Source organism: Sitodiplosis mosellana, unplaced genomic scaffold, assembly GCF_009176505.1.
Source record: "Sitodiplosis mosellana isolate CC-2019 unplaced genomic scaffold, AAFC_SMos_1.0 Smas_scaffold_6166, whole genome shotgun sequence".
Lineage (NCBI taxonomy): Eukaryota > Metazoa > Arthropoda > Insecta > Diptera > Cecidomyiidae > Sitodiplosis > Sitodiplosis mosellana.
In genome coordinates, this window is record NW_022601407.1 from 1,091,264 (window position 1) to 1,117,948 (window position 26,685).

The 26,685-nt window shown below is 37.9% G+C and overlaps 6 protein-coding genes across 20 annotated transcripts in view; 5 read left to right on the forward strand and 1 right to left on the reverse strand.

Annotated features, from left to right (window-relative positions):
• Nucleotides 1-3,498, forward strand: part of LOC129575162 (twitchin) — a 54,138-nt gene extending 50,640 nt beyond the window's left edge. For all 14 annotated transcript variants that reach the window (XM_055458147.1, XM_055458155.1, XM_055458148.1 and 11 more), the window contains 2 exons: nucleotides 4-1,415; nucleotides 1,528-3,498. In XM_055458147.1, the coding sequence (XP_055314122.1) occupies nucleotides 4-1,415; nucleotides 1,528-2,465 (2,350 nt within the window). In that variant the 3' untranslated portion in view covers nucleotides 2,466-3,498. The remainder of the gene's footprint in view (nucleotides 1-3; nucleotides 1,416-1,527) is intronic.
• A 631-nt stretch (nucleotides 3,499-4,129) lies between these two features.
• On the reverse strand, nucleotides 4,130-10,151 carry LOC129575164 (CD109 antigen-like). Its single transcript, XM_055458160.1, has 11 exons — nucleotides 9,004-10,151; nucleotides 8,667-8,804; nucleotides 8,171-8,596; nucleotides 7,886-8,098; nucleotides 7,663-7,799; nucleotides 7,104-7,596; nucleotides 6,753-6,916; nucleotides 5,390-6,663; nucleotides 4,951-5,300; nucleotides 4,414-4,870; nucleotides 4,130-4,352 (listed from the first exon to the last, which is right to left on the reverse strand). Exons 1-11 carry the CDS (start codon nucleotides 9,490-9,492, stop codon nucleotides 4,321-4,323), a joined length of 4,173 nt encoding a protein of 1,390 aa, XP_055314135.1. The 5' UTR covers nucleotides 9,493-10,151; the 3' UTR covers nucleotides 4,130-4,320.
• Nucleotides 10,152-14,237: 4,086 nt separating this feature from the next.
• On the forward strand, nucleotides 14,238-15,266 carry LOC129575098 (uncharacterized). The gene has a single exon (XM_055458026.1). The coding sequence runs from the start codon at nucleotides 14,238-14,240 to the stop codon at nucleotides 15,264-15,266; it is 1,029 nt and encodes a 342-aa protein (XP_055314001.1).
• Nucleotides 15,267-15,928: 662 nt separating this feature from the next.
• LOC129575165 (lipase 3-like) lies at nucleotides 15,929-18,006 on the forward strand. 2 transcript variants are annotated; one of them, XM_055458162.1, is made up of 7 exons: nucleotides 15,929-16,262; nucleotides 16,339-16,531; nucleotides 16,590-16,802; nucleotides 16,995-17,296; nucleotides 17,381-17,447; nucleotides 17,513-17,617; nucleotides 17,699-18,006. In XM_055458162.1, exons 1-7 carry the CDS (start codon nucleotides 16,068-16,070, stop codon nucleotides 17,794-17,796), a joined length of 1,173 nt encoding a protein of 390 aa, XP_055314137.1. In that variant the 5' UTR covers nucleotides 15,929-16,067; the 3' UTR covers nucleotides 17,797-18,006. The 2 variants fall into 2 exon arrangements, with proteins under 2 accessions (XP_055314137.1, XP_055314136.1); XM_055458161.1 differs by having other exon boundaries at nucleotides 17,513-18,006.
• Nucleotides 18,007-18,241: 235 nt separating this feature from the next.
• Nucleotides 18,242-21,644, forward strand: LOC129575167 (pre-mRNA-processing factor 6). The gene is made up of 5 exons (XM_055458164.1): nucleotides 18,242-18,508; nucleotides 18,589-18,648; nucleotides 18,711-19,948; nucleotides 20,012-20,226; nucleotides 20,366-21,644. The coding sequence occupies exons 1-5, from the start codon at nucleotides 18,411-18,413 to the stop codon at nucleotides 21,542-21,544; spliced, it is 2,790 nt and encodes a 929-aa protein (XP_055314139.1). The 5' UTR covers nucleotides 18,242-18,410; the 3' UTR covers nucleotides 21,545-21,644.
• Nucleotides 20,378-26,120, forward strand: LOC129575166 (uncharacterized protein C05D11.1-like). The gene is made up of 9 exons (XM_055458163.1): nucleotides 20,378-22,107; nucleotides 22,189-22,869; nucleotides 22,954-23,369; nucleotides 23,432-23,527; nucleotides 23,646-24,174; nucleotides 24,537-25,035; nucleotides 25,103-25,323; nucleotides 25,415-25,527; nucleotides 25,628-26,120. The coding sequence occupies exons 1-9, from the start codon at nucleotides 21,969-21,971 to the stop codon at nucleotides 26,009-26,011; spliced, it is 3,078 nt and encodes a 1,025-aa protein (XP_055314138.1). The 5' UTR covers nucleotides 20,378-21,968; the 3' UTR covers nucleotides 26,012-26,120.
• Nucleotides 26,121-26,685: the final 565 nt, after the last annotated feature.

The following is a 26,685-nucleotide window of genomic DNA, read 5'->3' on the forward strand; positions in this document are numbered from 1 at the left end:
TAGTTTGAGCGGTTTGTCACCATTTGCTGGTGAAAATGATGTAGCTACACTGAAGAATGTGAAAGCTTGCGATTGGGACTTCGATGAAGATGCATTCCGACACATATCTGAAGAAGGAAAAGACTTCATTCGTCGCTTATTGGTGAAGAACAAGGAGAAACGTTTGACTGCCCATGAATGTTTGTTGCATCCATGGTTGACCGGCGATCACAGTGACAAGACTCGTCAAATCAGCAGAGATCGATTCTTGGCATTGCGTGATAAGATTCGCAAGAAGTATGATGACTGGTCGAAATTCATTTTGCCAATTGGACGCCTATCCGAATATTCATCACTGCGTAAATTGCTCATTGAAAAATACAAGATTCATGAATCATCGTTCGACCGGCGTCAAGCGGCTCCACGTTTTGTTATCAAACCACAATCACAGTTCTGCTACGAAGGACAAAGCGTCAAATTCTATTGTCGTGTCATTGGCGTTGCAACACCAACACTCACCTGGTCGCACAATAACCAGGAGCTTCGCCAGAGTGTGAAATTTATGAAGCGCTACCAAGGAGATGACTATTACTTCATTATTAACAGAGTCAAATTGACCGACCGTGGCGAGTACATAATCCGTGCTGAAAATCATTACGGCTCTCGCGAAGAGGTTGTCTTCTTGAACGTTCAACCGTTGCCAAAACAAGTGCCAGTTTACAAACAGCAAGAACAACAGCCGGTTCGTCGACGCGAACCATTGCCGTACACATACTGGCAAGAAGAGTCTGACACAGCGCCAAGTTTCACATTCCTTTTACGTCCACGTGTTATGCAAGCCCGCGACACATGCAAACTGCTTTGCTGCTTGAGCGGTAAACCAGTGCCAACGGTGAAATGGTACAAAGACAGACGCGAATTGAGCAAATACGAATACTCAATGACACACTCGGACGGTGTTGTGACCGTTGAAATTGTCGATTGTAAACCAGAAGATTCCGGCAAATACAGATGCGTGGCCACCAATTTACACGGCACCGACGAAACATCGTGCGTTGTGATCGTTGAAGGACAAACATCAACACCAGAACAGGCTGAATTAGTACACAATTTCCTATATTCGGGAGACCGTCGTTACATTGAATCACCATTGAAACCAGCTCCGCCACCAATTATCACGCGAACACAACACACCACCTCATCATCTTCATACAACAACACAACTAGACAACAAGAGAGTAGCTCATCGACCTTTAAATCATCGAATAAGACTGTAAGCAACGATAGAAGTTCCTTGTTATCATCTAGCATTTCATCAACGATAACAAACAATATCGACGCATCATCCACGAGCACATCATCGAAGAAGAAATATGGAAAACTAGACGCCCCCGACAGCCCATCGAGATCGCGCAGCGCAACCAAAGAATTGATCTGTATGTGTATATTTTTAAATTACTTTTAAATGAACCGTATTTTGTCATTAACTTGTAACGAATTCTCAATTTTGTTCCATTTCCTTTATCTCTCTCTCTCTCATTCAAACAGTGCCACCAGACGATTCATTGATGTGCAAACCAGAATTCACCGGGCCACTTAAAGACTTAGAAGTAACAGATGGCGAACGATTATCGCTTGAATGCACAGTTAAAGGGGATCCAGATCCACAAATCACTTGGTCAAAGAACGGCAAATCGATTTCATCGTCGGAAATTATGAACTTGAAATATAAAAATGGCGTAGCTACACTCACAATTAACGAAGTCTATCCAGAAGATGAGGGTGTGTACACATGTACCGCAACCAATTCAGTTGGAGCAACAGAGACGAAATGTAATTTGAAAATTAAACCGCTTGAAAATGGACATTTGAAACACAGCACCGGTTCAGACAAGCCACCAAAGATTGTTAGCCATTTGGAATCACGGTCGGTCAAGGATGGCGAAGCAATCACACTCGCCTGTCGCATCATTGGCACCGACAAATTTGATGTCGTTTGGTTGCACAACAACAAAGAAATCAAACCATCGAAAGATTTCCAATACACGAATGAAGCAAACATTTATAAATTGCAAATTGCCGAAATCTTCCCAGAAGACGCTGGTACATACACATGTGAAGCATTTAACGATGCCGGCGAAAGCTTCAGTACGTGCACAATTGGTGTGATAGTTCCAGGTGAAACATCGAAAGCACCCGAATTCACCAAGTTCCCCAACTCATCAACCGTATCCGAAGGCGAACCCGGACGATTTGAATGTGAACTTGAAGAGGCTCCGCTCCAATTGAGCTGGCTGAAGGATGGCAAACCTATCGATGTCGACGATCAATCAGCCCGATACAATTTCACTAAAGACGGTAATTCGTACATCTTTGAAATTGTGTCGTGTCAACACGATGACATCGGTCAATATCAAGCCAAAGCCATCGGTAAAAAGGGTGAAACATTCGCTTCATTCTCAGTAAATGTGTATGCCACTGAATAAAATGATTCAGAATAACCGAACCGTCATTTTTTCATGGAGCAGCACACACCATCACCACACCAATCAATGAGAAAATGATCACAACGAATGAATTATTTCAAAAAAGAAAAAAAAAAGAATTTTGAAAGTAAACATGAAAAACTTATATTGATTTAGAGCGCATATCAAAATTATTGTTGCACATGCATCATCATCACTACGAAACTAAACTTTTGTTTGCTGCGCAAAAATAATCGAAATTACTAACGACATCACGCAATTTTGTGTTTCGTTGCGAATCATTTGAACATGTGCATAGATCGTAAGAACCGTTAAATAATGAAGAAAAACGAGAAAAAATTAACGATAGAATTTATAATTTAAACCTAAGTCATAAGTATTTTGTAAAGGAAGATGCAATTCGATAAGTTTGTTATGCGAAAAGGGGAAGAAGTTAGGTTGACGAATACCAAATCCATGTGATAAATAGCGGGGCCAGCATCCTCAACACTTGTTTTCTTACTATCATCTGAAGAAACACTCGCTGCGTGTTAAATGGATTTGGTGTTTTGTTCACCCGGAAAGAACAAGAACGTAGCAAAACCATTCGCTGGAATGCACTTGTTTCAATGAAAAAAAAAATGAACAAATTTATTATTCAATTTAAGTTGCTGTATATGTTTCAATTTTCTCTTAAAATTTTGTTTCGGTTTTTCTCTCGCTGTCTACAATCCGCGAAAATACTTTTTGTTTACATTTTCCACCCAATCTCTCAATACAATAAACGAAAAAATTGAAAATTCAAACGAACGCAACTACATAAGATGAAGTAAATTTAACAAATAGAAAACCTTTCGAATTGTTTCAATGGTTGTTGGTTATGAACTCTTTTACTGTCCTTAATTTTATTATTACCGTATACTTTGAAACAAAAGCATAGCAAAACGAACATTTATTTATGTCCCGTATTTTATTTTCTTTTTTCTTTCTTTCGCAAAACACTATAACATGTATGCAAATTTGAAAATAAAAATCAATTAATGAAAAAAAAAAACACACACACACACACATTGGCATTCATTTGAAATGAGTTTTTATTCAGTTGATACAGATTTCAATCTCGGAACACATGAGTCTAAATAAACGTCTCTGTTTGCTGAAAAGAAATAGATTTGAATTGTTACCGTTTCATAATCATAAGAAACATAATTTCTTTAATCTTTGTAAAAATATTTCTTCTTTATGCTTATTTCTTTCCCATCAGTCAAATGAAATCTGTGTGGGAGTTATAACATCGCGTGTGTGAATATATTTTTTTCCTAGTGCTATCAAACACTTTATTGATGATGGTTCATCAATTGTATCGACATTTTATTCACGAGTCTGCTTTTATATGTCGAAGAATAGATTACGTTCTCTTGATGATAATTTATTTACGTTAAATCTGAATGAAATGATTGTTTACCCTCAATCAAAGAGTCGTATTTGAATTGCAATAATTCCATAGCTTTAAAACTTATTCGGTGACTTACTGAAATGTTATCAGATTTCAATTTCATAAAAGTCGATTAAATTTTGAAAGGAAATGACATCGACACAATTAATAACCATTTTCCTACAATTATTAAGATCGATTGAACTGAAGAAATGTAAAAACTATATTTTTCCAATGAAAAATCAATCCGTTTTATTGCTGAATATTTCGTTTATTCATGATATAATTTTGCAAAATAAGTAACTCCTATTTTGCTTATTATTCAGTTTGGTTATTTGAAAATAGCTTGCTATTCGTCGCATTGCATTGTTGTAACGTATCTTAGGTTTAAGTCTATTTGAAGTGATTCAATCATCTGTGTTTTGAGTACGATGTTCCACTTCAAAGTGAGTAGAACTCACGCGCACTGAGAGCTGCAAACAATAGAATCGAATAAGTATTTCGGAGTTTTTCATCATTACAGCATTTCCTTACCGTTATCGTAGTAGTCGTAGATGATGATGGGTGTCGGCTTTTGTTCATCGACAATGTATTCACGGAACCCAACAACTTTCAAAGTAATGTCATCCGAAGTCAGATAATCAAAGTAAATTATGGCCACTGTGTCACTATTCTTTGTTTCGATGAGCTTGATGGTCGGTACTGTGGCCTTAAGTCGATTCAAAACATCAGTATTCAGAACGAATCCACTGGGTAATGCAATTTCCAGAATAACCATGTTCGATTGCTTGTGTGAGTCCTTGCCTTCCGGCGGCTGATAGCTTGATGTTATCACAAGAGTCATATAACCATCAACCAGCTTCGCATTTGATTTCAGTGAAAATGCTGATTGAGCGTCTGGTGCGTTAATGTTGTAACGATAGGCCAGCTCAAGCAAAGAAAATCCTTTGCCAGTCGCATTTACACGAACCGATTTGACGTCTGGTGTCAACTATATCAACAAAAAGGAGCAAAAACAAACAGTTAATAATAAGCATTTTGATTTTTAAAATGATGAACATTCGAATGAACCTTTTGTGATTGGAGCACCAATGAATTGTCCTTGTTGACATCAAAATTAATCTTCGTGTCGTTTGATGTTGTGACACTGATATTCACCGAATTTTCCTTCGTAACAATTTTGGTTGCAAAATTGGCGAGTGCCTCGATGCCCACAATTGTGTCTTGAGTTCCTTCAAATCCACCTCTGTCATTGCGTTGGTTTAAGAGCCATTTCAAGATGGGCACCAATTCAGAATCATTTTCAGAATTTTGCATCAAAGTAAGTAGAGCATATGCTGTCACCTCGACATTGATCGTCTTCGATTCCTTGCACCGATAGCCTTCAACTTTAATTGATTTGTCCCACCATTTGTAATTAGCTATTGTAAGATAAAGAAATTCACGTTGAAGACAGCTATAAAAACAATAAATTTCTCTCTTGTATGTCATCTATGTGATCTATACTTACCATTTGATTTTGCCAATTTCATCAAACGATTTATTGCAACTCTCTTGGAACTATGATTAGCCAATTGTAAGGCGTATGCACAAACGGCCAATGCATACACATCATTGCAACTGTTGACGAATTTGACGATATTTGCGATGGCTTTTTCGATCGTTGTTTTGTATGTAGTAGTTGATTCTTTGTTCACCAAAAAAGCAGTCAAAACATATGCTGTCAATGCGATCCCATTGGATGCGCCACTTTGCATCTCTTTGTCGAAAATGCTTCCCCTTTCCACGAAACTTCCATTTGATGATTGCATTCTACTCAGCCATTTGAGGGCCTGGTCGATTATGCTGTTGTCGATCAGAATGTGTTCCGATGCTTGTTGAAATGATCTTGCTACAAACGCTGTTAACCAGGTGCTGCCTCTTTTATCATACTCTCCGAAAGCGCTGAATGATCCATCTTTGTGTTTGTATATCAATTCCCGTTGGTAACCGATTTCCATGTATTTCTTGGCCTTTGCTTCAATTTTACCGGTCAACTGTTGCGTGTTTTTCAGATAATTCAGAACAACAATGTTTGGAACGAAATTGAGCATGTTCTGTTCGCCGCAGCCGCATGGCAGCCGAATGAGTTGCTGTAGATTTTCAATGGTTCCACTGAGCAAATCTCCGACACACGTAATTTCAATGCGCTGCGAGTCTGGCAAAGCGATCTCAGGAAATTCGATGGCCAAATCAATTGGATCAATTCGAGATTTTTCACGCAGATCAATGTAAACGGCTTTGTTCATGAATTGTGGAACTCCTTCACATTCGACATTCAATGCTTTGACAATACAGTCACTGGCAACTGATGACACTGCTGATACTTTCAGGGAAATTGAACCAACTCTGGTTGGGCGAATGGTGAAGACGGCATTATGAGCGTTTTGGGAACGGATTAACAAATTCTTTCGGCGGAATTGAAGTCTCATCATTTGGGACGTTGACTTCTCCGTTGTTGCTGAATCGGCAAATTCAAACTCGTTATTCTCGTTTTCAAGCGTTACTTCGGCTTCGATATCATTTGGCAAATAGTTGAACACTGAACATGGAATGGTCACAACTTCGCCGCGCTTCACAGAATACGGCAAATTCAGAGATATATGAAACGGTTGCTGCACACACAATTTCACAGGCGCTTTAATAAAAGCCAAACCATTAACGGGATCAATCGAGAATCCAGTCAAAATCCAAGTTGTCAGCGAATGGGGTACCGTTTTCTTCATGCTTAGTGAACCATTGAAACTGGAAATAAAATTTGGAGTCATCATTTTTATTAGTTAATGAAACATATTCAAAAACTTGAAGAATTGCCAACAAATTTGGTCGCTTACTTTTTGCCATCGATCGTGTCCCAAATCCAAGTTTCTGGAAAATGCTTTCGAACTTTTGGCTTCGGGGGTCCTTCTCCACCTCCTCTCAATCGAAAAACTAAATGTAATGTTGGTCCATGTGGTATAAAACGTTTTGCATTTGAGAAGCAGATCAGTCCGGCATTCTGTGAATAACAAACAGATTGAAATGAAAATTGAAAGTTCAATTAAACAATTGGATTGAATTTTGCATGCATGGAATAATGAGATTTTAGTAATACCAAATCAAAATAGCATGTTACAAAAGTGCCTCACTTGAACTAATAGTGAGGTAAAATGTAATAGAAAATTGCAACATGCGTTTAAATTTACCGAAAACTCCGACGAATCTTTATAGCTGTGATGAGCTAGATTAGCCATTGCAAGAGAAGTCCGAATCTCGTCATGAGAAAGATCATTACCACCACGCATAATCAACGCACTTCTATCAATTCCAAGCAATCCAATGAATGAATTTGGTTTGCTCTTGACTTCGATCTCCACAATATCGCCCGGCTTGGCCATATCTTGACTAAAATCTAAATTGATGAAATTCTCGAAATCATCGTACAGTTCTATCGTAAAACTGCTGGCCATAACTAATCCATCTCGGACACAATAAACAGTTACTGTCGCTTTGGGTGCATAGCCAAGATGTGGAACGAAAAAGAAACGGTGCACGTACACAGACTGATAGGAATTGTCGAATATCGGTGAAATGGTTTTTGATTCAAGAATCTTTCCTCTGGAGACAACCACGTACGTGTAGGATGGAATCGGATAATCTATAATGACCTCCATTTCAACTGGTTTGTTGATGTTGTATCTAACCAAAATGATATTTTATAAAACCTCTTCATACCGATAATTTTTTTCAATTGTAAATGCTTACTTTTTCTTCATGTCCGATGTTTCTAGGCGTAGTTCATCTGTCAAATTGTTTCCAACTTGTGCACTGTTAGGAGTGATTTCAAATTTGGCAAATGTTGAAAATATTCCCAGATTCGTTGTTTGTGACGCATATTCTACCTAAACTTTTCAACATACATTAATTTCTCTCTATTATTTTGAACTATAAAGTAAATTTGAGGGAACGAATTGTTGATTTTACGAACCAATAACGAAAATTTTGACTCGTGTTCATCGATATCCAAAGCAAGAGTAACGTCACCATTGTCGTTTAATTGATGAACAAGCCGCGATTTTCGAGTGTTGCTTTTGGTGCTTTCCAGCTTTTCGTCATAAAATTGTTGTCTTATTACGGATATGTCTCTTTTGCTTGGATCGACAAAACTGGGCACTATTCCGTTTTGCTTTCGCACGGATATCTAAGTTGAAATTTGATTACATGAGCTACATTTTGTAAATATGCGAAATAGGTAATAAATCAATTAACTTACAGTTATGTTAGCGGTGGTGCCTTGTTCTAACTTCACATAGGTTTTCAGATTTGTGTAAATATCATAGCTAGTTTCAATTTCGATGTTCGTCTTACATGATTGGATTAAACCAGTTAGATCTTCTGTGACTTTTGCTTCCATTTTATAGCACTTCCAACCTTGGGTATGGTTGAATTGAAGTTCATTTTTTATGTCAAATTCAATCGTTTCCTGACCGTTGATAGTGACACTTTTCTCCATTACTGGATCATCATATTCCTTAACCGCAATGTCAACAGTTCCTTTCATTGGCATGCCGTGTGTATAAAATGCTCGAACGACGACATGTGCCTTTTCATCTTCCGGCATGAAGACACCCGGTGATTCAATCTCAATCTTAAACTTTGGAAGAACGTATTCAGCCACTTTGATTGTAGCGGTTTTCACCTAATTTTGGTATAAAAGTAGTCTTCGGCATGAACAAATTACCAATGTAACAACAAAACAAAAAACAAACCTGATCACCAACAGAAACTGTGATTTTCCATAATCCCAGATTTGGAAGGTCTGACAATTGATATTCACCAGAAAAAACGCCACTGTTGTTGGCGATGTTGACGCCATTCCATTGTTTCAACAAATTTTGGCATGGATCCTTATCGAACAAAATATTATATACATTATTTATGGAGAAAATCGATTAATTTGCTTGTATCCACACAGAAATGCTCAGCGCCAAGAATAACCCAAAATACGCCGATGGCTATACTTTTAGCGACGTCCACGCTGCGTCAAGCATTTCTGTTATTGAAATTAATAAAGTCCAAGTAAGTCTTGTGACCGAAAATACTTACAGTTATACCGATTTTGAGTTCATTCTTCGTAATTGGAGCTGCTTTCAATTCCCAGTCCAAAACTAGCACCCTGAATTTGACACAATCATTTGGTTTATAAATGGCTTTGTCCGTTTGAATGAAGATGATGTGAGATTGTGTTTGAAGATGAAGGCGTTCTTGGTGTTCCATGTCAATTCCCAAAATGCCCTTCACCACCAATTTGTAGCCTCTGTGCGCCGGCACATTGCCAACCGGAATCGAAACCACCTCGGTTACGTTTGGATTCATGGCAACATTGCGGTGAATTTGAAATTTGGTCGCATCTTTGTTGTCTTCGATCGAAACTCGCACAAGAATCGCTTCATCAAATTTGCATTGTGCATCGTGAATGGTCAAACTCAATGTGAAATCGGTATTCCAGCGAAATTTTTCGAGTGCCAAAATTGTATAATTGAATTTTCCCGAGCGTTTGGCAGCTGGATGTACTTTCTGCTTGCTACGCAACATTTTTCTTTTCGATTTTCACAATTTTTGTGTCCAAAGCAAAATGGCGTCGAACCATTGCTTGATGCAAAGATGGCAGATGCTTATCGATGCGCAAAAAAATTTCTCTATGCAATCGATTCGGACAATTTTCACACTTTTGTTTTTTATCCTCTACAAACCTAATGAATTCTTTAGATTTTGTTTCGGAATTTGAACGCTTGATAACTGTTTTTATTATTTTCTAAACACTTTATGCGCGACTCTAGTCTGCAGCATATCAAATTAGAACTTATTTCGTTACAATGTGACGTTAGTTTGCTAGCTAGTTGGGAAATATTGTAAAATATGCAAACACACCATCACAAGTTGCTTCATGCGGGTGATGCAGCTACGTATGTGCGTGCTTGAGTGTGTGAAAATTTCAACCGAAAGATGATGGCGTGACTCTCCACTGTGTTTATGCAGTATAGATGATATCAACACACAAGTTAATCTGTTAACGCTGATTTCTCATGCTTATGCCATCGTTTGTTACACGGCGAAATCTAATACAAACACTAGTCCACCAGTGTACAACTGTGTATATAATATCGAAAATAAACGATTGCAATTTTCTCTTTCGCACATGCTCTAGATGACGTTCAAGCTATTTGTTAGTATTGGAATCGCTTGAGGATGATCGCGGTTGAGTGAAAGAGTCAATAGGTCATATTGTAGCATCTCACAAGTACCGATTCAAATAAGAGAGAGAGTATAATGCTGGATTCAGCTAATCGATTCTTTGGTATACATCGAATTGAAACTTTTTCATCTTTCGAGTAATATGAGATAATGAAAATAGTTTGAAAAAATTTCGTCATGCGAATTGTTTGATAATGAAACAAATTTATAATTATTTATTTAGAATTGTATTATAAAAGCCAAAACCCGATCATAGTTTCAAACGAAGAAGAATTTGCAATGAAATATCGTCACTTTGTCGTCCTGTTCTTTTTCAGAACTATTCGATGAAAATAGACCATACAAAAACGTTCTGTTGACATAGCCGATTTCATGTGAATAGCCTTCGACAAGAATCATTCAACGATTCGAAGCGTCAACATTTTGTCGTCAAATGAATAATCGCTTGGCATTTTTCTGAGAACCGACACTGCTGTTACAAAGTCATCATAAACTGGATGAAATTCAAACAGACGAAAACCACTTTAAATAAACAATGGTTGCGCGACAGATTTCGATGCATTTTAACCCGGCCGGGTCGTTTCTTGGAATACAATTTCTGCTCTGTTTTGTCAACTTGAAAAATTGTCAACTCAAAAAATATATCAGAATTGAACATAACCCGTTCAAGTGATCACAGAGTAGGAGTAAAATTAATATCCTACATCATGGCATTACAGTATTGATCATTGAACAGTGAAAATTGAACCAAATCGATTCAGTTCAAGTCAGAGATTACTATGGGATATTTTTATTCATATGAGATAGAAATATCACATAAAAATAACAGATATTTTTCGCGCGTTGTGTTCAGTGAAACGCATTAATACACAATAGCGATTCTGCACACACAGAGTCGCTGTTTTTTTCGTTATACTCTTCACACTTACGATGAGCTGCGCGGAGCGTGCATGCACGTGTTTCGCTCACTTCTTTCTTTAAACTCTCTTAGTGTGTCAACACAATGTCTGTGCGTGTATCGCTTGTGCCGTCGTTTGTAAATGACGTCAATGAGCTGCGCGATGCATGTATATATATATGATTCGCTCTTTTCTTTCGATCGACACTCTTCGTACCCAGTTCATTGACGTTGTTTACAAATGACGGCACAAGCGATACACACACAGACATTGTGTTCACACACGAAGAGTGTGCAAAGAAAGAAGTGAGTGAAACATGTGCATGCACGCTCCGCGCAGCTCATCGTAAGTGTGAAGAGTATAACGAAAAAAAAACCGCGACTCTGTGTGTGCAGAATCGCTATTGTGTATTAATGCGTTTCGCTGAACACAACGCGCGAAAAATAGTAGATATTTTTGGACTCTGAACATTGAAGGCGTTGAACGTTGAACACAACGCGTGAAAAATATCTGTTATTTTTATGCGATATTTTTTCCCATATGAATAAAAATATCCCATAGTAATCTCTGGTTCAAGTTTTGAAATACACTGAATTGGACGAACGAAGAATAAGACAACATCGTTGAACGTAAAGGTGTCAAACGGACGGACTGTCCGTCTTTTTAGCCCGTCCGTCCGTCCGTCCAGGGCTCTTGAAATTTTTTTTGTCCGTCCGTCCGTCCGTTCAGAGCCGCTAAAAATTTTCTTGTCCGTCCGTCCGTCCGACCGGAGCTGAACGGACGGACGGATGGACAAGAAAATTTTTAGCGGCTCTGAACGGACGGACGGACGGACAAGAAAATTTTCAAGAGCCCTGGACGGACGGACGGACGGACAAGGTGCCTGTCCGTTGACACCTTTAGTTGAACGAGGACGAGAAAAAAACCAGACCACCAAAATGGAAAAATCAAGCAACGAAGATGTACGCAAGCTTGCTAAATCAATGGATTTGGGTAATATATCAGTCATGCACAATTCTTTATTTTCACACAACATGAAAGACGAATTTAAATGGTTTCAACTAATGGTTTTGATTTTTGGTCGTTGCGTTTTGTTTATTTGTTATGGCAGTGAAGCATCATCCAGCGTGGGGAGCATTACTGGAGAGTAATAGAAGATGTTACGACTGTATCCTGTGCTGTACGTGGCGATTCTTAAGATTCCATTCATCCAACAGATGAGAAGCGAAATGGAAAAAGATCTCGAACAGTGTGAAAAGCAATCGAAGAACTCAAACTAAAGTTCACATCCATGAAATAAACAAATCCATGGAAAATCAAAAGTTTTATCAATAAAATGCAAATTTTTTAATCAATAGGAAATTTGTCTTTTCTCATTCATCGGCCTCGTTCTTGGTTGTATGTGATTGAATATTCAAATCAACGAAATTCAAAAATTTGGTGCGAATGGTTTAATTGCATTGAAATATGTCCGAATTCTAAATTAATTAGTAGGAAATCTTCCGTTGTGATCGGTACCAATGCAGCCAAACAAAAGCATATTTTCCCCATTATGGACATCGATTCCCAATTATCTCAAACAATATATCTTTTCTATCGTAGCTCATATCACAAAGGATGTGAAATCGAATCGACAATGGATGTGTTCATGAAGAGCAAAATATTCGGCTTTCACAAAATATTTTTGAATATAGTACCACATACTACAAGCATAGGTTCATAATGAACGACGCTGCTTTTGAGACAGTTTTATAGTTGAATGCTGTTTGAAATATCAACGGACATGATATGTCGAACAAAGTTGTTTTGAATAGAGTTCACAGGTTTCATTTTACTTATTATGCATTCAAGTTATCTTGAAGTATTTTTATAAATTGAATGAATACATAATTGGATAAAGACGTAATTAGTCTATTTCGAAAGCTTTAATTCCAAGTTTAATTCAGTGTGATTGATGTCATTTTTTGCTGTGATGAAATTTTCTTGCAGTTATTTTCACAAAGTTACACGAAAATATCAATTTTTTCTCGAGGAACTGTGGAAAATGGTTAGCTCAAAAAAAAGAATAACTACAACACACAACACATCAATATATGAAAGCATGGACATAAGAGATTTGTTGTATTCAATCATTATATCGCACTTTATCACCGTCTATCGTTTCGGCCGTCTTTTCTGTTCATCACGCATACATGAACAGTAAACATTTATTATTCGGAACGAAATCAGAAGAGACATAAAACTAAACGCGCACACAATTAACGGATCAGTTTTGTTTGTAGTTCATTCGATGTGATTCGGTAAAATTATGGACACACACTTGTATCATTTTGTATTTGTTTGTGTCTCTTTCGCTCACCAATACACTCTCGATGGAGCAAACAACATTTTGCATGTTACCGGTTCGCGCTTCTTTTACATCAGTGTGTCAAATCTATTGCTTGTCAAAATCATCAAATCTACGGAACGCAGTTTTCAATTATCGCATAAAACATACATTTCTTCAATATTAAACGCTTTTTCTTGTGTTTCAGTATTCTTACAAATTAAATACAAATTAACGTGTATACATTCGATACATTCGATTTAATACTGTCAAAATGGCAAACGTGCTGAAAAATACTGCTGCATCGGAATTGATTGGAAAGTTGTATCTCAATGAACAATTAGCTGACGATTATTTCGAATTCAAAGTCGATGATAATGATGTCCAAAAAGTTCCAGCAAACAAAGTAATATTGGCAGCTCTAAGCCCGGTATTTTATACCATGTTCTTTGGATCATTGAAGGAGGGAAGCGAAGTTAAAATAGAAGATGCTGACTCCGACGCATTCAAAGAGTTTCTCCAGTTCTTCTACCTGCCCGACGAGAAATTTGCGGTAAAATAGGTGTACGTCGACTATCCGTCGCATATCCGTTTTTGAGTGCGGATACTCGCAATGCGAATAGGTATCCACAATAAAAGTTGCCGCAAAATGTTATCGCTGAATACCCTGCGACTATTCGCGCTGCGATAAATGTGAAGTTGTAACTGGATCGAGTGTGACATTTCGACTTGAAACTTCGTACAACCAACGTGAAGTTGGCTGCGTTCGAGGGACTTTTTCGTATTGCGACTATACGTAGAATAGTCGCAATGCGATATTCCGCAAATTTCTCGTCGGGCTGGGTGAGGTGACATTAACCATGGAAAATATCCAGACCGTTGTTCGTTTGGCCGACAAATACGATGTCCTCGAATATGTCAACGCATGCGCCGCATTCCTAAAGGGTCAACTGACCCTGGATAATATGTGTTGGGGCTATCAACTGGCCATAAATCTAAAGAACGATGAATTGATCGAGTTCTGTGAAGACAAAATTTCCAGATCGCCAAAGAAAATCTTCGTCACCGATTCGTTTGAACGTTGTGACAAAGGTACTCTGAAGAGAATCGTGGAACTGGATTTGACATGCGATGAAATCAACGTATTTGATGCCTGTTTAACATGGGGCAAATATGCATGCCAACAAAACGATTTGGATGCAACACAAGCGGAGAATTTGAGAACACAACTCGGCGATTGTTTGAAGTCAATTCGATTCAATGCAATGAAAATTGAAAACTTCTCCACTTTTGTGATGTCAAACGATGGTCTCTTCACTCCAGATGAATTCAAGGACATTGTGCTTACTTTAACAGCGAAAGGATATGAACCGAAAATATTCAAACAAAATCCCCGACGCTTCAAATGGAATGAAAATGAAGTTTTGTTGTGTCATCGACAATATACTAGCTATGCAAAAAACTACATCAAAGATTCAGAAGTCGTTTGGTTTACATCAAATCAAACGGTACTATTGGGGGAACTTTACTCTGCTTCAACGGGGAATATGGGCTATATTTATCAACAGAACAATGCTGTTAACGTTACAATCGCAGAAATTACCAGTGATTTTTCGAAGAAAGTTTTGTATGAAGGCTCATCAAAAACGTGGTCCAGTGAAATATTGAAAGTGGCATTACTACAACCGATCATGATCAAACCGCATGTTATGTATGAAATTCGTTTTGAGGTGCTCATGGGAGTGGGTTTGCATTATGAAGCTACATGGGGACCAACAGTTGAATTGTTAGATGGACTTACAATTAAATTCCATCGAAATCCATCACATACAGGCTATGACACCTCTTCATGTGGTTGGATTCGGTCATTAGGCTTTAACAGAGTATAAAATTATTTCAAAAAGCAACGAAAAGCCACATTCCATGTAAATTGTAAATTCAACTATTTACTCATTTACTCTATTTGATTTAAATAAAAATGAGACAGAATTGTCAACAGGCATTGAACTTCATTTGTTTAAATATCAAAAGAGTGATTCCCACGGATTCCACGTTAATTATGAATTAAAAACGCATTTAATTTTTGGAAGGTAAAAAGATCATGTATTGATCCAAAATATCATAATCGAAACAAATGTGTCTCAATATGGCTGAAAAGAGTTCCATCAATTATATGCTCTATCATAATTCGAACAAAATTTTGTGCTTCTATACGTTTCCATAGATAATGTGAGTTAGAGCTAGGTTTATCATCAAACTCATGCAAATGTCCTTGAATTACATGATAATATAAAATCGAAACACCAATGACCGATTATTTAGATACTTTAGACGTGTTTAGTGCGAAGGCGTCCAAGAAATGAGATGACTCACCGATAATTGTGAACAGTTGTCTAATTTTCTTTTTTCAAAGTTTTTTATATGGTCCAATTGAATCTTCAATTGCCATTTTTAACCGTCATCTGTATCAACCGCTGTGGCCATCTCGTTTATAAATAAAATAAACTTAAAAACAGTCTTTAGCATTGTTGCATGTAATCACACCAAATTTGTACTATCAAGTAAAGCGTATGGTGTTGTTATATGATGCGACTGGCATTTATCGACCGATATATATATGACTGCAATCGCTTGCTTTCCATTTAGTTCGGCCGTGACCATCTCGTTGACAACATCTTTCGTTTATCAAAATGTTAAAACTCCACGTTGCGATATTTGTGCATTTCGTTATTTTAAACGCAGTCTATGACTGCGTAGTGCAATCAAATCCAACGAATCTAGCCATTAAACTAGATGCAAAGAAACTGCCAACCTTGAACTTGACATTTAGTTTGCTTGGATTAAAACCGCGACAATCAGACATTGACTTGTGTTTCATGAGAACAGTAAGATTTTAATTTCAAATCCAAAATCAATTTTCATAAAAAAAACTTAAATTTCATCACCTTACATCTCATCAAGGATGAATTGATTGGCTACTATGGATTTATAGCCGAAGAGTATGATGTAGAAACTGAAGATGGGTACATTTTAAAAATGTTCCGTTGCTACTCGACCAAATTCGCCGAAGAAGATCGTTCTCCGATATTGCTCATACCGGGCATGTATGATACCTCTGATACGTTTTGTCTGAGCCCCCCAGATGAGTCATTAGGTAACTGAAAAGCAAACAAAAAAATCAGCGCAATACAAAATCTATATTATTGTTTCAGCATATTTTTTGGCTGAAAGGAAATACGATGTATTTTTATACAATCCACGTGGAAATAAATATAGTCATGGTCACCGAGATAATAAAAGGTTCGATTCAAGCAAGAAGTATGGTTTATATTGGGCATTCTCCTGGTTCGAAATGGGATATTACGATTTACCCGCAGTCATCGAAGAGATTTTGAGAATAACAAAAAGGGAAAAAGTTTCAGCTAGTAAGTCACATTTTTCACGATTCACGGTAAATTAGAACGAAATAAAAATGTTAAAATAATCAAAGTAACACTAGTACAGTGCATGATACATTTGAACCATTTTGAATGACGAAAAAATACCAAATTCGAAATGTTCAAGTTCGCTTCTACTTAATTATTTTTAATTTTATTTCTGTTTATGTGCTGAATTAGTTGGTCATTCAGAAGGAGGCACATCACTTTTCGTTCTCTTGAGCACTCGTCCAGAATTCAATTCAATAGTAAAATTGGCTGTGAGCATGGCCTCCTTCACCTTTATGACCAATATTGGATTCCCACTTGATGTTATCTTATTGGCCGTTCAGCTATTCAAAAATTTCAGAGATTTCGAATTTGCACCAAACACATTGCCACAGAAAATTTTATCGTTACTTATTTGTACAATAATGAATGGTGCTATCTGTGATCATGGCATAAATTTCGTGCTCGGACCAAGTTATAATGAACGAAGTAATGTAAGTTGCTGAAATACTTACTGCGTATCGAAAAATTGGACAAATTCCATTTATTTTAATTGATGTCAATTATTAAAAAATTAGACAGCAGTCAGTGTCTGCCATTACCCGGCCGCGGGATCTTTCAATCAGATATTGCACTACAGTCAAGGTACTGTGATAGAGTATACATTGACTTTAACCAGAAATAATTTTATTCTATGTCTTACTCTGAAGGATATGTTCACAAGACGTTTGGACCAATGATGAAAATTGGACAAACTACAACACGTAATTTCGACCTTGGAAAAATCACAGCTCCGAACGCGTTCCTTTACTCAAGTAATGATCCACATACTGACAAAAATGATGTTGGTCTGCTTCGAAAAAGTCTAGCCCACAATAACCGAACCCATTTCAAAGACTATCCCGATAAAAATCATATAGATTTCATCTGGAGCAAAACTGCGTATGCAACGGTTTATCCCAAGATTATCGAACTTGACGCTCTTTATACATGAGATAACGGATAGTTTGCACATTAATGCTAATAAATAAGCATAGTTTTACCTTTTGGGAATTAAGTATTCTCTTAAACGTTCAATGTCTTTATTTTTTTACCAATGTAATGTAAAATAAATTTTTCATTTTTCTGAAGTTTCTATATAATCTCTAAAAAGAGGGAAATTTTTTTTTTTCAAATTAATTTGAAGCCATGTTCCAAATACATTAATCAACCGAATCCCTTTGAGCAATAAGTTTTTATTTTAAAATTTACTACAACATTCAATTACATGAATAAATTTCTGTGACCATTTTCATATTGTATGCATTTCAATTTAATTTAAAGGAATCCAATTGAATCATCAGATCCATTTTTCCAGTATATTTCATAATCACTTTCGATTTCTTGTTGCGCTCTCCAAATGATTGCATTTGCTGAATGTGTCCAATTGAAACATAGATGTCGTTTGAGGTTGTGTTTTGCACAACTACCATCAAAACGTAAATGTGATATATTTTGACAGCTCAAGAGGTGACAAACGCATCGCAAACGTTCTGAAATAAATTTTTGCCGAATATCTGTGAATTTCATATTTTATTCGTATAGAAAGTTGATTGAATAATAAAAAACATGGCAAATATATCGGCGGCTGCTTTAGCCAATAGAAATAAGAAACATTTTCTCGGTGTTCCGGCTCCGTTGGGTTATGTTGCTGGTGTTGGTAGAGGGTACGTGTGTTTTGTTGATTTACATACTCAATTTAAAGTGATTTTTTTTAAACAAAATATGTTTGTTTTGTTTATTTCAGTGCTACCGGTTTCACCACTCGGTCTGATATTGGTCCAGCCCGAGACGCAAACGATGTATCGTAAGTATAATATTTTCTCCTGTTTTTCCGCGAATTTTGCTAATCAAGCATTTGTGTTTTAGTGATGATCGACATGCACCGCCAGCAGCCAAACGAAAAAAGAAAGAAGAAGAAGAGGAGGATGATGAAGATTTGAATGATTCCAATTACGATGAGTTTAGTGGCTACAGTGGTTCATTGTTCTCAAAAGATCCATACGACAAAGATGATGCAGAGGCAGACGCCATCTACGAAGCTATCGACAAGCGAATGGATGAAAAACGCAAGGAATATCGAGAGAAACGATTGAAGGAGGATTTGGAGCGATACCGTCAAGAACGGCCAAAGATTCAACAGCAATTCTCCGATTTAAAACGTAACTTGGGCGAGGTGACCTTAGAAGAATGGTCGACAATACCAGAAGTCGGTGACAGTCGTAATCGTAAGCAGCGTAATCCGCGTGCGGAAAAATTCACGCCATTACCCGATAGTGTATTGTCACGTAATTTGGGTGGTGAAACTTCAGCGAGTATTGATAATCGATCGGGATTGTTGACACCAGGTGTGGCCACACCGGGAATGTTGACACCAACTGGCGATTTGGATTTGCGAAAAATCGGTCAAGCCCGTAACACATTGATGAATGTGAAACTGTCTCAAGTTTCTGACTCGGTCACCGGCCAAACGGTTGTCGATCCAAAAGGTTATCTAACCGATTTACAATCGATGATTCCCACCTATGGCGGTGATATAAATGATATCAAAAAGGCTCGACTTTTGCTAAAGAGTGTCCGTGAAACGAATCCAAATCATCCGCCCGCGTGGATTGCATCGGCTCGATTGGAAGAAGTGACGGGAAAAGTGCAAATGGCTCGAAATTTAATCATGCAAGGTTGCGAAATAAATCCGAAAAGTGAAGATTTATGGTTGGAAGCAGCACGTTTACAACCACTTGATACCGCAAAAGCAGCCATTGCTCAAGCCGCACGTCACATTCCGACATCCGTTCGTATTTGGATCAAAGCGGCCGACCTGGAAACTGAACTAAAAGCCAAGCGTCGTGTTTTCCGTAAGGCTCTTGAACATATCCCAAACTCGGTTCGTTTATGGAAAGCTGCCGTTGAACTGGAAAACCCAGACGATGCACGAATTCTACTATCACGTGCAGTCGAATGCTGTAACACAAGCGTTGAATTGTGGTTAGCTCTGGCTCGTCTGGAAACCTATGAAAATGCCCGAAAAGTTCTTAACAAAGCACGTGAAAATATCCCAACAGATAAACAAATCTGGATGACTGCTGCGAAATTAGAAGAAGCAAATGGTAAGTTACTTATTAATATTTTAGTTTTTTAAATTTTTGCTTATGAAAAATATCATTTTCCAGGTAATATTCACATGGTAGAGAAGATTGTGGACCGTGCTTTGTCATCCCTATCGGCCAATGGAGTTGAAATCAATCGTGAAAATTGGTTCCAAGAAGCAATCGAAGCAGAAAAATCGGGAGCCGTTCATTGTTGTCAAGCAATCATCAAGTCAATTATCGAAAGTGGAGTCGAAGAAGAAGATCGCAAACAAACCTGGATCGATGATGCGGATTTCGTGAGTTTTTCTCATTCATATCGTCATATAGAATATTTTCAGAGAGAAAATACGCATTTTCTTCATAATATTATTTTGATATTAACGCTGTCAGTTTTGCGAAAGAAATTCAAGTAATTTTATATTTCGTTTATTTCAGTGTGCCTCGAAAGGTGCATATGATTGTGCTCGTGCCGTGTATGCCCATGCGCTTCAAGTATTTCCATCAAAGAAGAGTATTTGGTTGCGGGCTGCATATTTTGAGAAGAATCATGGAACACGAGAAAGTTTGGAGACTCTTTTGCAGCGGGCTGTTGCACATTGCCCAAAGTCTGAGGTATTATGGTTAATGGGTGCCAAATCAAAGTGGTTAGCCGGCGATGTGCCAGCTGCACGTGGTATTCTATCCTATGCATTTCAGGCTAATCCAAATTCTGAAGATATTTGGCTGGCTGCCGTCAAATTGGAATCAGAAAATGCCGAATATGAGCGAGCTCGCCGCTTGCTTGCAAAAGCAAGAGCATCGGCGCCTACTCCACGTGTCATGATGAAATCATCCAAACTTGAATGGGCTTTGATTAATCTATCAGAAGCATTGAAATTACTTGATGAAGCGGTCAAAGTGTTTCCAGACTATGCAAAACTATGGATGATGAAAGGGCAGATTGAGGAACAGCAAAATCGCCTTGAATCGTCTGCCACCACATACTCAACGGGTGTCAAGAAGAATCCAAATTCAATTCCACTGTGGCTTTTGATGTCGGGGTTGGAAGAGAAGCGTGGTGCATTGACCAAAGCTCGTTCGGTACTCGAACGGGCGCGTTTGAAAAATCCAAAAACACCATTACTATGGTTGGAGGCTGTTCGAATTGAATTACGCGCTGGACTTGCCGAAATGGCACAAACAATAATGGCAAGAGCTCTGCAGGAATGTCCACAATCGGGCGAACTATGGGCCGAGGCGATATTCATGGAATCAAGACCACAACGAAAAACTAAATCTTTTGATGCATTAAAGAAATGTGAACATAATCCGCATGTTCTGCTGGCTGTTTCAAAATTATTTTGGTCGGAACAAAAGACTCAAAAAGCAAGAGATTGGTTTAATCGAACTGTTAAAATCGATCCAGACTTGGGCGATGCTTGGGCATATTTTTATAAATTTGAACTAAATTACGGAACCGAAGCGCAACAAAATGAAATTATCGAGCGATGTAATGCAGCCGAGCCAAAACATGGCGAGGAATGGTGTAAAGTAAGCAAAAATATCAGCAATTGGTGTTTCAAAACAACGGACATTCTCAAAGCGGTCGTTAAAACTTTACCTACACCAACATGAATAAAAACTTTGCTTAATTTTTTTTATTCATTAGATTTTAATATTTGATTTGGAATAAATTCAATGAAATAAAGAGAAAATAATTTTAGTTCCATTGAAATCGGCTTTATTTCAAACATTGTCATGAATGTTAGGTTATGAATGATATGGGTGACAGCGAGAAGAGTAACGATGAATACAACAACTAACTGACAGCCGACTGATTGTGAGTGTATGTTGGAAATGAATCAACGAATTCGGTATCGGCCATATTGCTAAAACCGAACGTCAACAAAACACATTCGTATTGCAATTGTCAGTAATAACTCCATTCTGCTGAGACAATAGGTGAACAAATTAAATTGGAAACAATTACGCATTTCTAGATATATTTGCATTTGGCGACGTATTTTATTATTGGTACTGTTGTAAGACGAAAAAAATTATGGCATCATTGAAGCATATTACGACTGTGTTTGCCAACGGCAGAATCCCAGTCCATAAATACAAGTCAGAAGTGACCGGTTTGACAGTTGTAATTGGAGAAGTCGAGGGACCTTTGGTTAATGGATTTTTTACATTAGGTAATAAAAGAATATTCCCTTGAAATCATTAGAATTGATGTTGAAATAATCTTCTTTTTTTTCAAATAAAAAATCAAACAGCAACTGAAGCTCATGACGATGACGGTTTGCCGCATACTTTGGAACATTTGATTTTCCTTGGTTCCGAATTGTATCCTTATAAGGGTGTACTCGATTTGCTGGCAAACCGATGCTTGGCTTCCGGCACAAATGCGTGGACAGACACCGATCATACATGTTACACGATCAAAACGGTGGGAAAAGCCGGCTTCCTCGAACTGTTGCCAATTTATCTCGATCATATTCTATTCCCAACTCTGTCCGATGCTGGATACATCACAGAAGTACATCACATTGCACCCAATGGTGAAGACAGTGGCGTGGTTTACTGCGAAATGCAAGGCAGAGAAAATAGCGCCGAGTCACGTGCAATTTTGGCACTTTTAAGAAATCTTTATCCAAATTGCGGTTACAGTGCTGAAACCGGTGGAATTATGCACAATTTGAGAACTAGTACGTCAAATGAAAAAGTACGCAACTACCATGCACAATTCTATCGGCCCGAAAATTTAACGTTGATCATTACTGGTCAAGTGAAGGTCGAAGATATTGCTGCTGCATTGGAATCGGTTGAAAAACGTATTCTGAGCAAAGACAAGAAACCAAAATTTGTTCGTCCATGGTTTACACCCGTCGAACCATTGGCTGATACCATCAACAAACGCATCGTTTATCCATCCGATTGCGAGGACTGTGGAATTGGTAAATGTTATTTTTTCTTCATCAAAGCAATTTACTTTATTTTAGAGAACTTTGTTGTATTTAAATATGTGAATCGGTTCTTAGTTCACGTTGGATGGCGCGGACCAAATTGTACCAAAGAGAATCTCAAGCTGACCGCATGTTCGGTTCTCTTGCGATACTTGTCAGAGACATCGGTTTCACCTCTTCAACGGGAAATGGTCGAAATCAGCGATCCGTACGCCAGCACTGTTTCGTACAACATTATCGAAAATTATGAGTCGGCAATTTATTTCTCGTTTGAAAATGTTCCGCTGGATAAAATTGATTTGGTCTATGAAAAAATGCAAACGGTGCTTGGAAATATTTCGAATGGAGACGAAAAGATTGATATGAATCGCTTGCAAAACATCCTTGAGAGATGCATCCGCGAATACTTTAGCAATTTGGAAAGTAATCCACATGAGGCACTCGCCTTTGCTGCAATTGCCGATTCTCTCTATGGTGAACAAGACGATGATGTAACTATTTCAAATCGTTTTAAATGTGATTCAAGCAATAAGGTTATTTTTTTTGTTTCTAGTTTGACACCAGATTAAACGTCGATCGACAGATGCGATTGTTGTTGACAAAAGGTGAAGAATTCTGGATTGAACTTCTAAACGAGTATTTAATCAGTGTAAGTATTTCATTCGACTGATCAATTGAACAACTAAAATCTTTGCATTGGTATTCAACGGTTTGATTCAATACTTTGTTGTGTAAACAATAAATTGAGTTTTCTCCTCGATTCTTAGTCCAAACGCATTGTCATTCGAGCAGTGCCAAGTGTCGAAGAACAGAAACGAATGACAAAGGAAGAAGCGACACGTGTGGAGCAACAACGCAAATCATTGGGCGAAGAGGGCTTATTGAAGAAAGGTGAACAATTGTCTGGAGCAGTCGCCTTCAATGAAATTCCTCCGCCACCCGAAATGTTGACCAAAGTGCCTATACCAAATGTCGATAATATCAATTCGCTGCCATCAACCGTTCAAGAGCGTGATGGAGAAGTGTTTGGTGATCCATCGAAATTGGCTGGTTTGAATTTGAACGATTTTCCAGTTCCCATCAATGTCACATGCTGTGGAATTGACTCGAACTTTGGTTACATCATGGCATATTTCAATACTAGCAACATTTCACCCGAGCTGCGATCGTACTTTTTATTGTTCCTAGATTTGATCGTAGAATCGCCAATTCGTCGCGAAGACGGTACTTTGATACCATACGAGGAGGTGGTTGCAGCTCTCGAATCAGACACGGTTTCACTGCAAACTACCATCGGTAAGTCGATCATACCGACATACAATTGAACGCGTGAGAATAAAAGACTGACGCTACCAGGTTTTTCGCGAAAGCGGGATAAAAATCAGTTGCACGCAAAAGAGACATTTCAAAAGGTTGCACGCAAGAGAGAAGTATATTGTTGTTGTAATCACGGCTTTAAAATTCAAAATGCGACAAAATAAAATGTTCCGTTTGCGTGTAACCTTTTGAAATGTCTCTTTTGCGTGCAACTGATTGTTATCCCGCTTTTGCGAAAAACCTGCTAGCGTCAGGCTTTTATTCTCACGCGTTCAATTGTATAAAGAAAATATCTGAATTGAGCATTTTTCCCATTCTTCTTTCATATCTTCTTTCAACAGGATTGGAAGCGACCAATCAGTTTAGCTGTGGCCCCTATTCTCAAACTGCTGTTTTGATGCTCAAAACCGATCATAAGAAATATATTCGAGGCATTCAATGGGTTGTTGACCTTTTGAATCGCACTGAATTCACCGTCGAACGTATTCGTGTGATTGCCGCGAAAATTGTAAATGCCGTTGCTCAAGCTAAACGAAACGGAAACTCAGTCTCAAAAGATCTATTGAAGGCTGTCTACTATCAGGGAAATTCAAATGTGCGCAAATGCTCAATGATCCATCAGCAACGTTTTTTGAGCTCACTACTCGAGAAACTGGATAAACCAGATGAAGCAGCTAAAATTGTTGGTCATTTAAATACGATTCGCAAAGAAATTTTGACACCAAATCGTTTGAGCTTGTACATAGCCGCTGATTGGGATAAAATAGTCAAAGGGAATTCCAGTGAATTTTATGAAAACTGGAAAAAACTTGTCCAATCCGATGACCAAGTCACTTTTAAGTGAGTATTGAGTTTGAGTCTTTGTTTTTGATTTCATGAGTAAATTATTGGTTCTATTTTTCTACAGCAAACAAAACTACGAGCGCCCAGAAGTTGATTATCAACTACGTAAAAAGGATATACCCGAAGGTCAAACACTGGGTTTGGGCTGTGTGGAAGGTGCATTTTTCAATCATGCTGTACCGTGCCCGATTACCATTAATGATCCCGACTACATCCCATTGATGCTATTCATGCAGTATCTCACCCAATTGGAAGGACCGTTCTGGCGTCAGCTTCGTGGTCAAGGTAACGCACCTAGACTAGACTATTCCGTTCAATTTGGTTAGCCACCATTGTGAATCAAAAGATTTTTCATTGCAATCATTTTTACTCATAGGTCTTACCTACGGCTACAACATGTACATTCGGTTAAATGAACAATTGCTTTACTTTACTCTGTATCGAGCAACTAACGTAACGGCCGCATTCAAACAATTCAAAACGATTACGGTGAGTCTCATTGAATGAACTTTGATGAAGAAAAAAAAAACAGAAGGACTTTGAACAACCAATAGCGGGATTCAAAATGATTCTTCCTTTCTATTTTTAGGAAGCACAACTGTCCCCTGAGGCTAGCTGGGATTCCGCTTTACTTGAGTCGGCACGAAGTTCCCTTATATTCGAGTTTGTTGAACGCGAAAAAAGTATTGATGCAGTGGTACTACAGAATTTCATCTCCACCTGTTTCCGTGGCACCAAACGAATTACCGATTTGAATGTTCAGCAAATTCGTCAAGTGAACAGTGTCACGGTTGAGGAAATGGTATCTGTGGGCAAAAAATACATTAGCCAATTGTTCACGCCAAACTCTCGCACAACAATCGTGTGCCATCCGGATAAAGCCAATGAGATACGTGACGAATTCACTACATACGGTTTCAAAATGACCGTTTCCACCAACATCGATACCAGCATCCTTAGCTTAAAAGATTAAATTTGAAATTTCTCTTTCAAATTTTCGATTTCCGAGAAGAAAATCATACGCATAGCATCGATCTATGTACGAAATAAAATGTTCAATAATTTTTTTTAACATGAATAAATGTGTTTTTTTCAATTCACTACGAGAAGAAGCTCAAATATCAGCTTATTCTTACCTTTGATTACGCTTAAAGGCCTTACTCGAAATAATAATAGTCATATGACAAGACACACATTGGATAAATTTCATTTAAATACATTTTATTGCGTTGCAATTAGTTATTTTTTTTCTTCATTTTTCACGCTTTACAATACACAAATAATATTTGGTCCTAAGTCTCCATTTAATTCGTGTGCCATACGAGCGGACTATATGAGCGCCAGGCATGAACATCGCCGAACTGAAAATGCAGTTAGGTACAGTTATGTGAATGTACATAATCAATCAAGCGATTAATAATAACCTTCTAAACATGGATCAGTCTTTTTCTGTATTTGTCATAAATATAAAATAATCTATTTAAGGTTCAAAAATGTTTAAACATATTATTCGTTTATCGCCATACTAAAGTGTTCAGCTTGTTCGTGCAAAGCTCAATTGTAGCAAAACATATAAAATAGCAGGCATTCCAATATGCATATATTTAATTCGCATTGTATCGTCTCTTTCTGCTTATCTGATTTCTT

What these genes read in the sequence shown, in the direction of transcription:
- LOC129575164 (XM_055458160.1), bottom strand. Translation starts at nt 9,492, where the DNA reads ATGTTGCGTAGCAAGCAGAAAGTACATCCAGCTGCCAAACGCTCGGGA. An exon ending in ACATCGGACATGAAGAAAAA is followed by an intron (nt 7,597 to 7,662) that starts GTAAGCATTTAC and finishes CATTTTGGTTAG; the next exon opens with ATACAACATCAACAAACCAG. An exon ending in CTACGACTACTACGATAACG is followed by an intron (nt 4,353 to 4,413) that starts GTAAGGAAATGC and finishes TATTGTTTGCAG; the next exon opens with CTCTCAGTGCGCGTGAGTTC.
- LOC129575098 (XM_055458026.1), top strand. Translation starts at nt 14,238, where the DNA reads ATGGAAAATATCCAGACCGTTGTTCGTTTGGCCGACAAATACGATGTC.
- LOC129575165 (XM_055458161.1), top strand. Translation starts at nt 16,068, where the DNA reads ATGTTAAAACTCCACGTTGCGATATTTGTGCATTTCGTTATTTTAAAC. An exon ending in CCCCCCAGATGAGTCATTAG is followed by an intron (nt 16,532 to 16,589) that starts GTAACTGAAAAG and finishes TTATTGTTTCAG; the next exon opens with CATATTTTTTGGCTGAAAGG. An exon ending in GATATTGCACTACAGTCAAG is followed by an intron (nt 17,448 to 17,512) that starts GTACTGTGATAG and finishes CTTACTCTGAAG; the next exon opens with GATATGTTCACAAGACGTTT.
- LOC129575167 (XM_055458164.1), top strand. Translation starts at nt 18,411, where the DNA reads ATGGCAAATATATCGGCGGCTGCTTTAGCCAATAGAAATAAGAAACAT. An exon ending in GTTGCTGGTGTTGGTAGAGG is followed by an intron (nt 18,509 to 18,588) that starts GTACGTGTGTTT and finishes TGTTTATTTCAG; the next exon opens with TGCTACCGGTTTCACCACTC. An exon ending in GAAATTAGAAGAAGCAAATG is followed by an intron (nt 19,949 to 20,011) that starts GTAAGTTACTTA and finishes ATCATTTTCCAG; the next exon opens with GTAATATTCACATGGTAGAG.
- LOC129575166 (XM_055458163.1), top strand. Translation starts at nt 21,969, where the DNA reads ATGGCATCATTGAAGCATATTACGACTGTGTTTGCCAACGGCAGAATC. An exon ending in TAAACGAGTATTTAATCAGT is followed by an intron (nt 23,528 to 23,645) that starts GTAAGTATTTCA and finishes CTCGATTCTTAG; the next exon opens with TCCAAACGCATTGTCATTCG. An exon ending in TTCACTGCAAACTACCATCG is followed by an intron (nt 24,175 to 24,536) that starts GTAAGTCGATCA and finishes TTCTTTCAACAG; the next exon opens with GATTGGAAGCGACCAATCAG.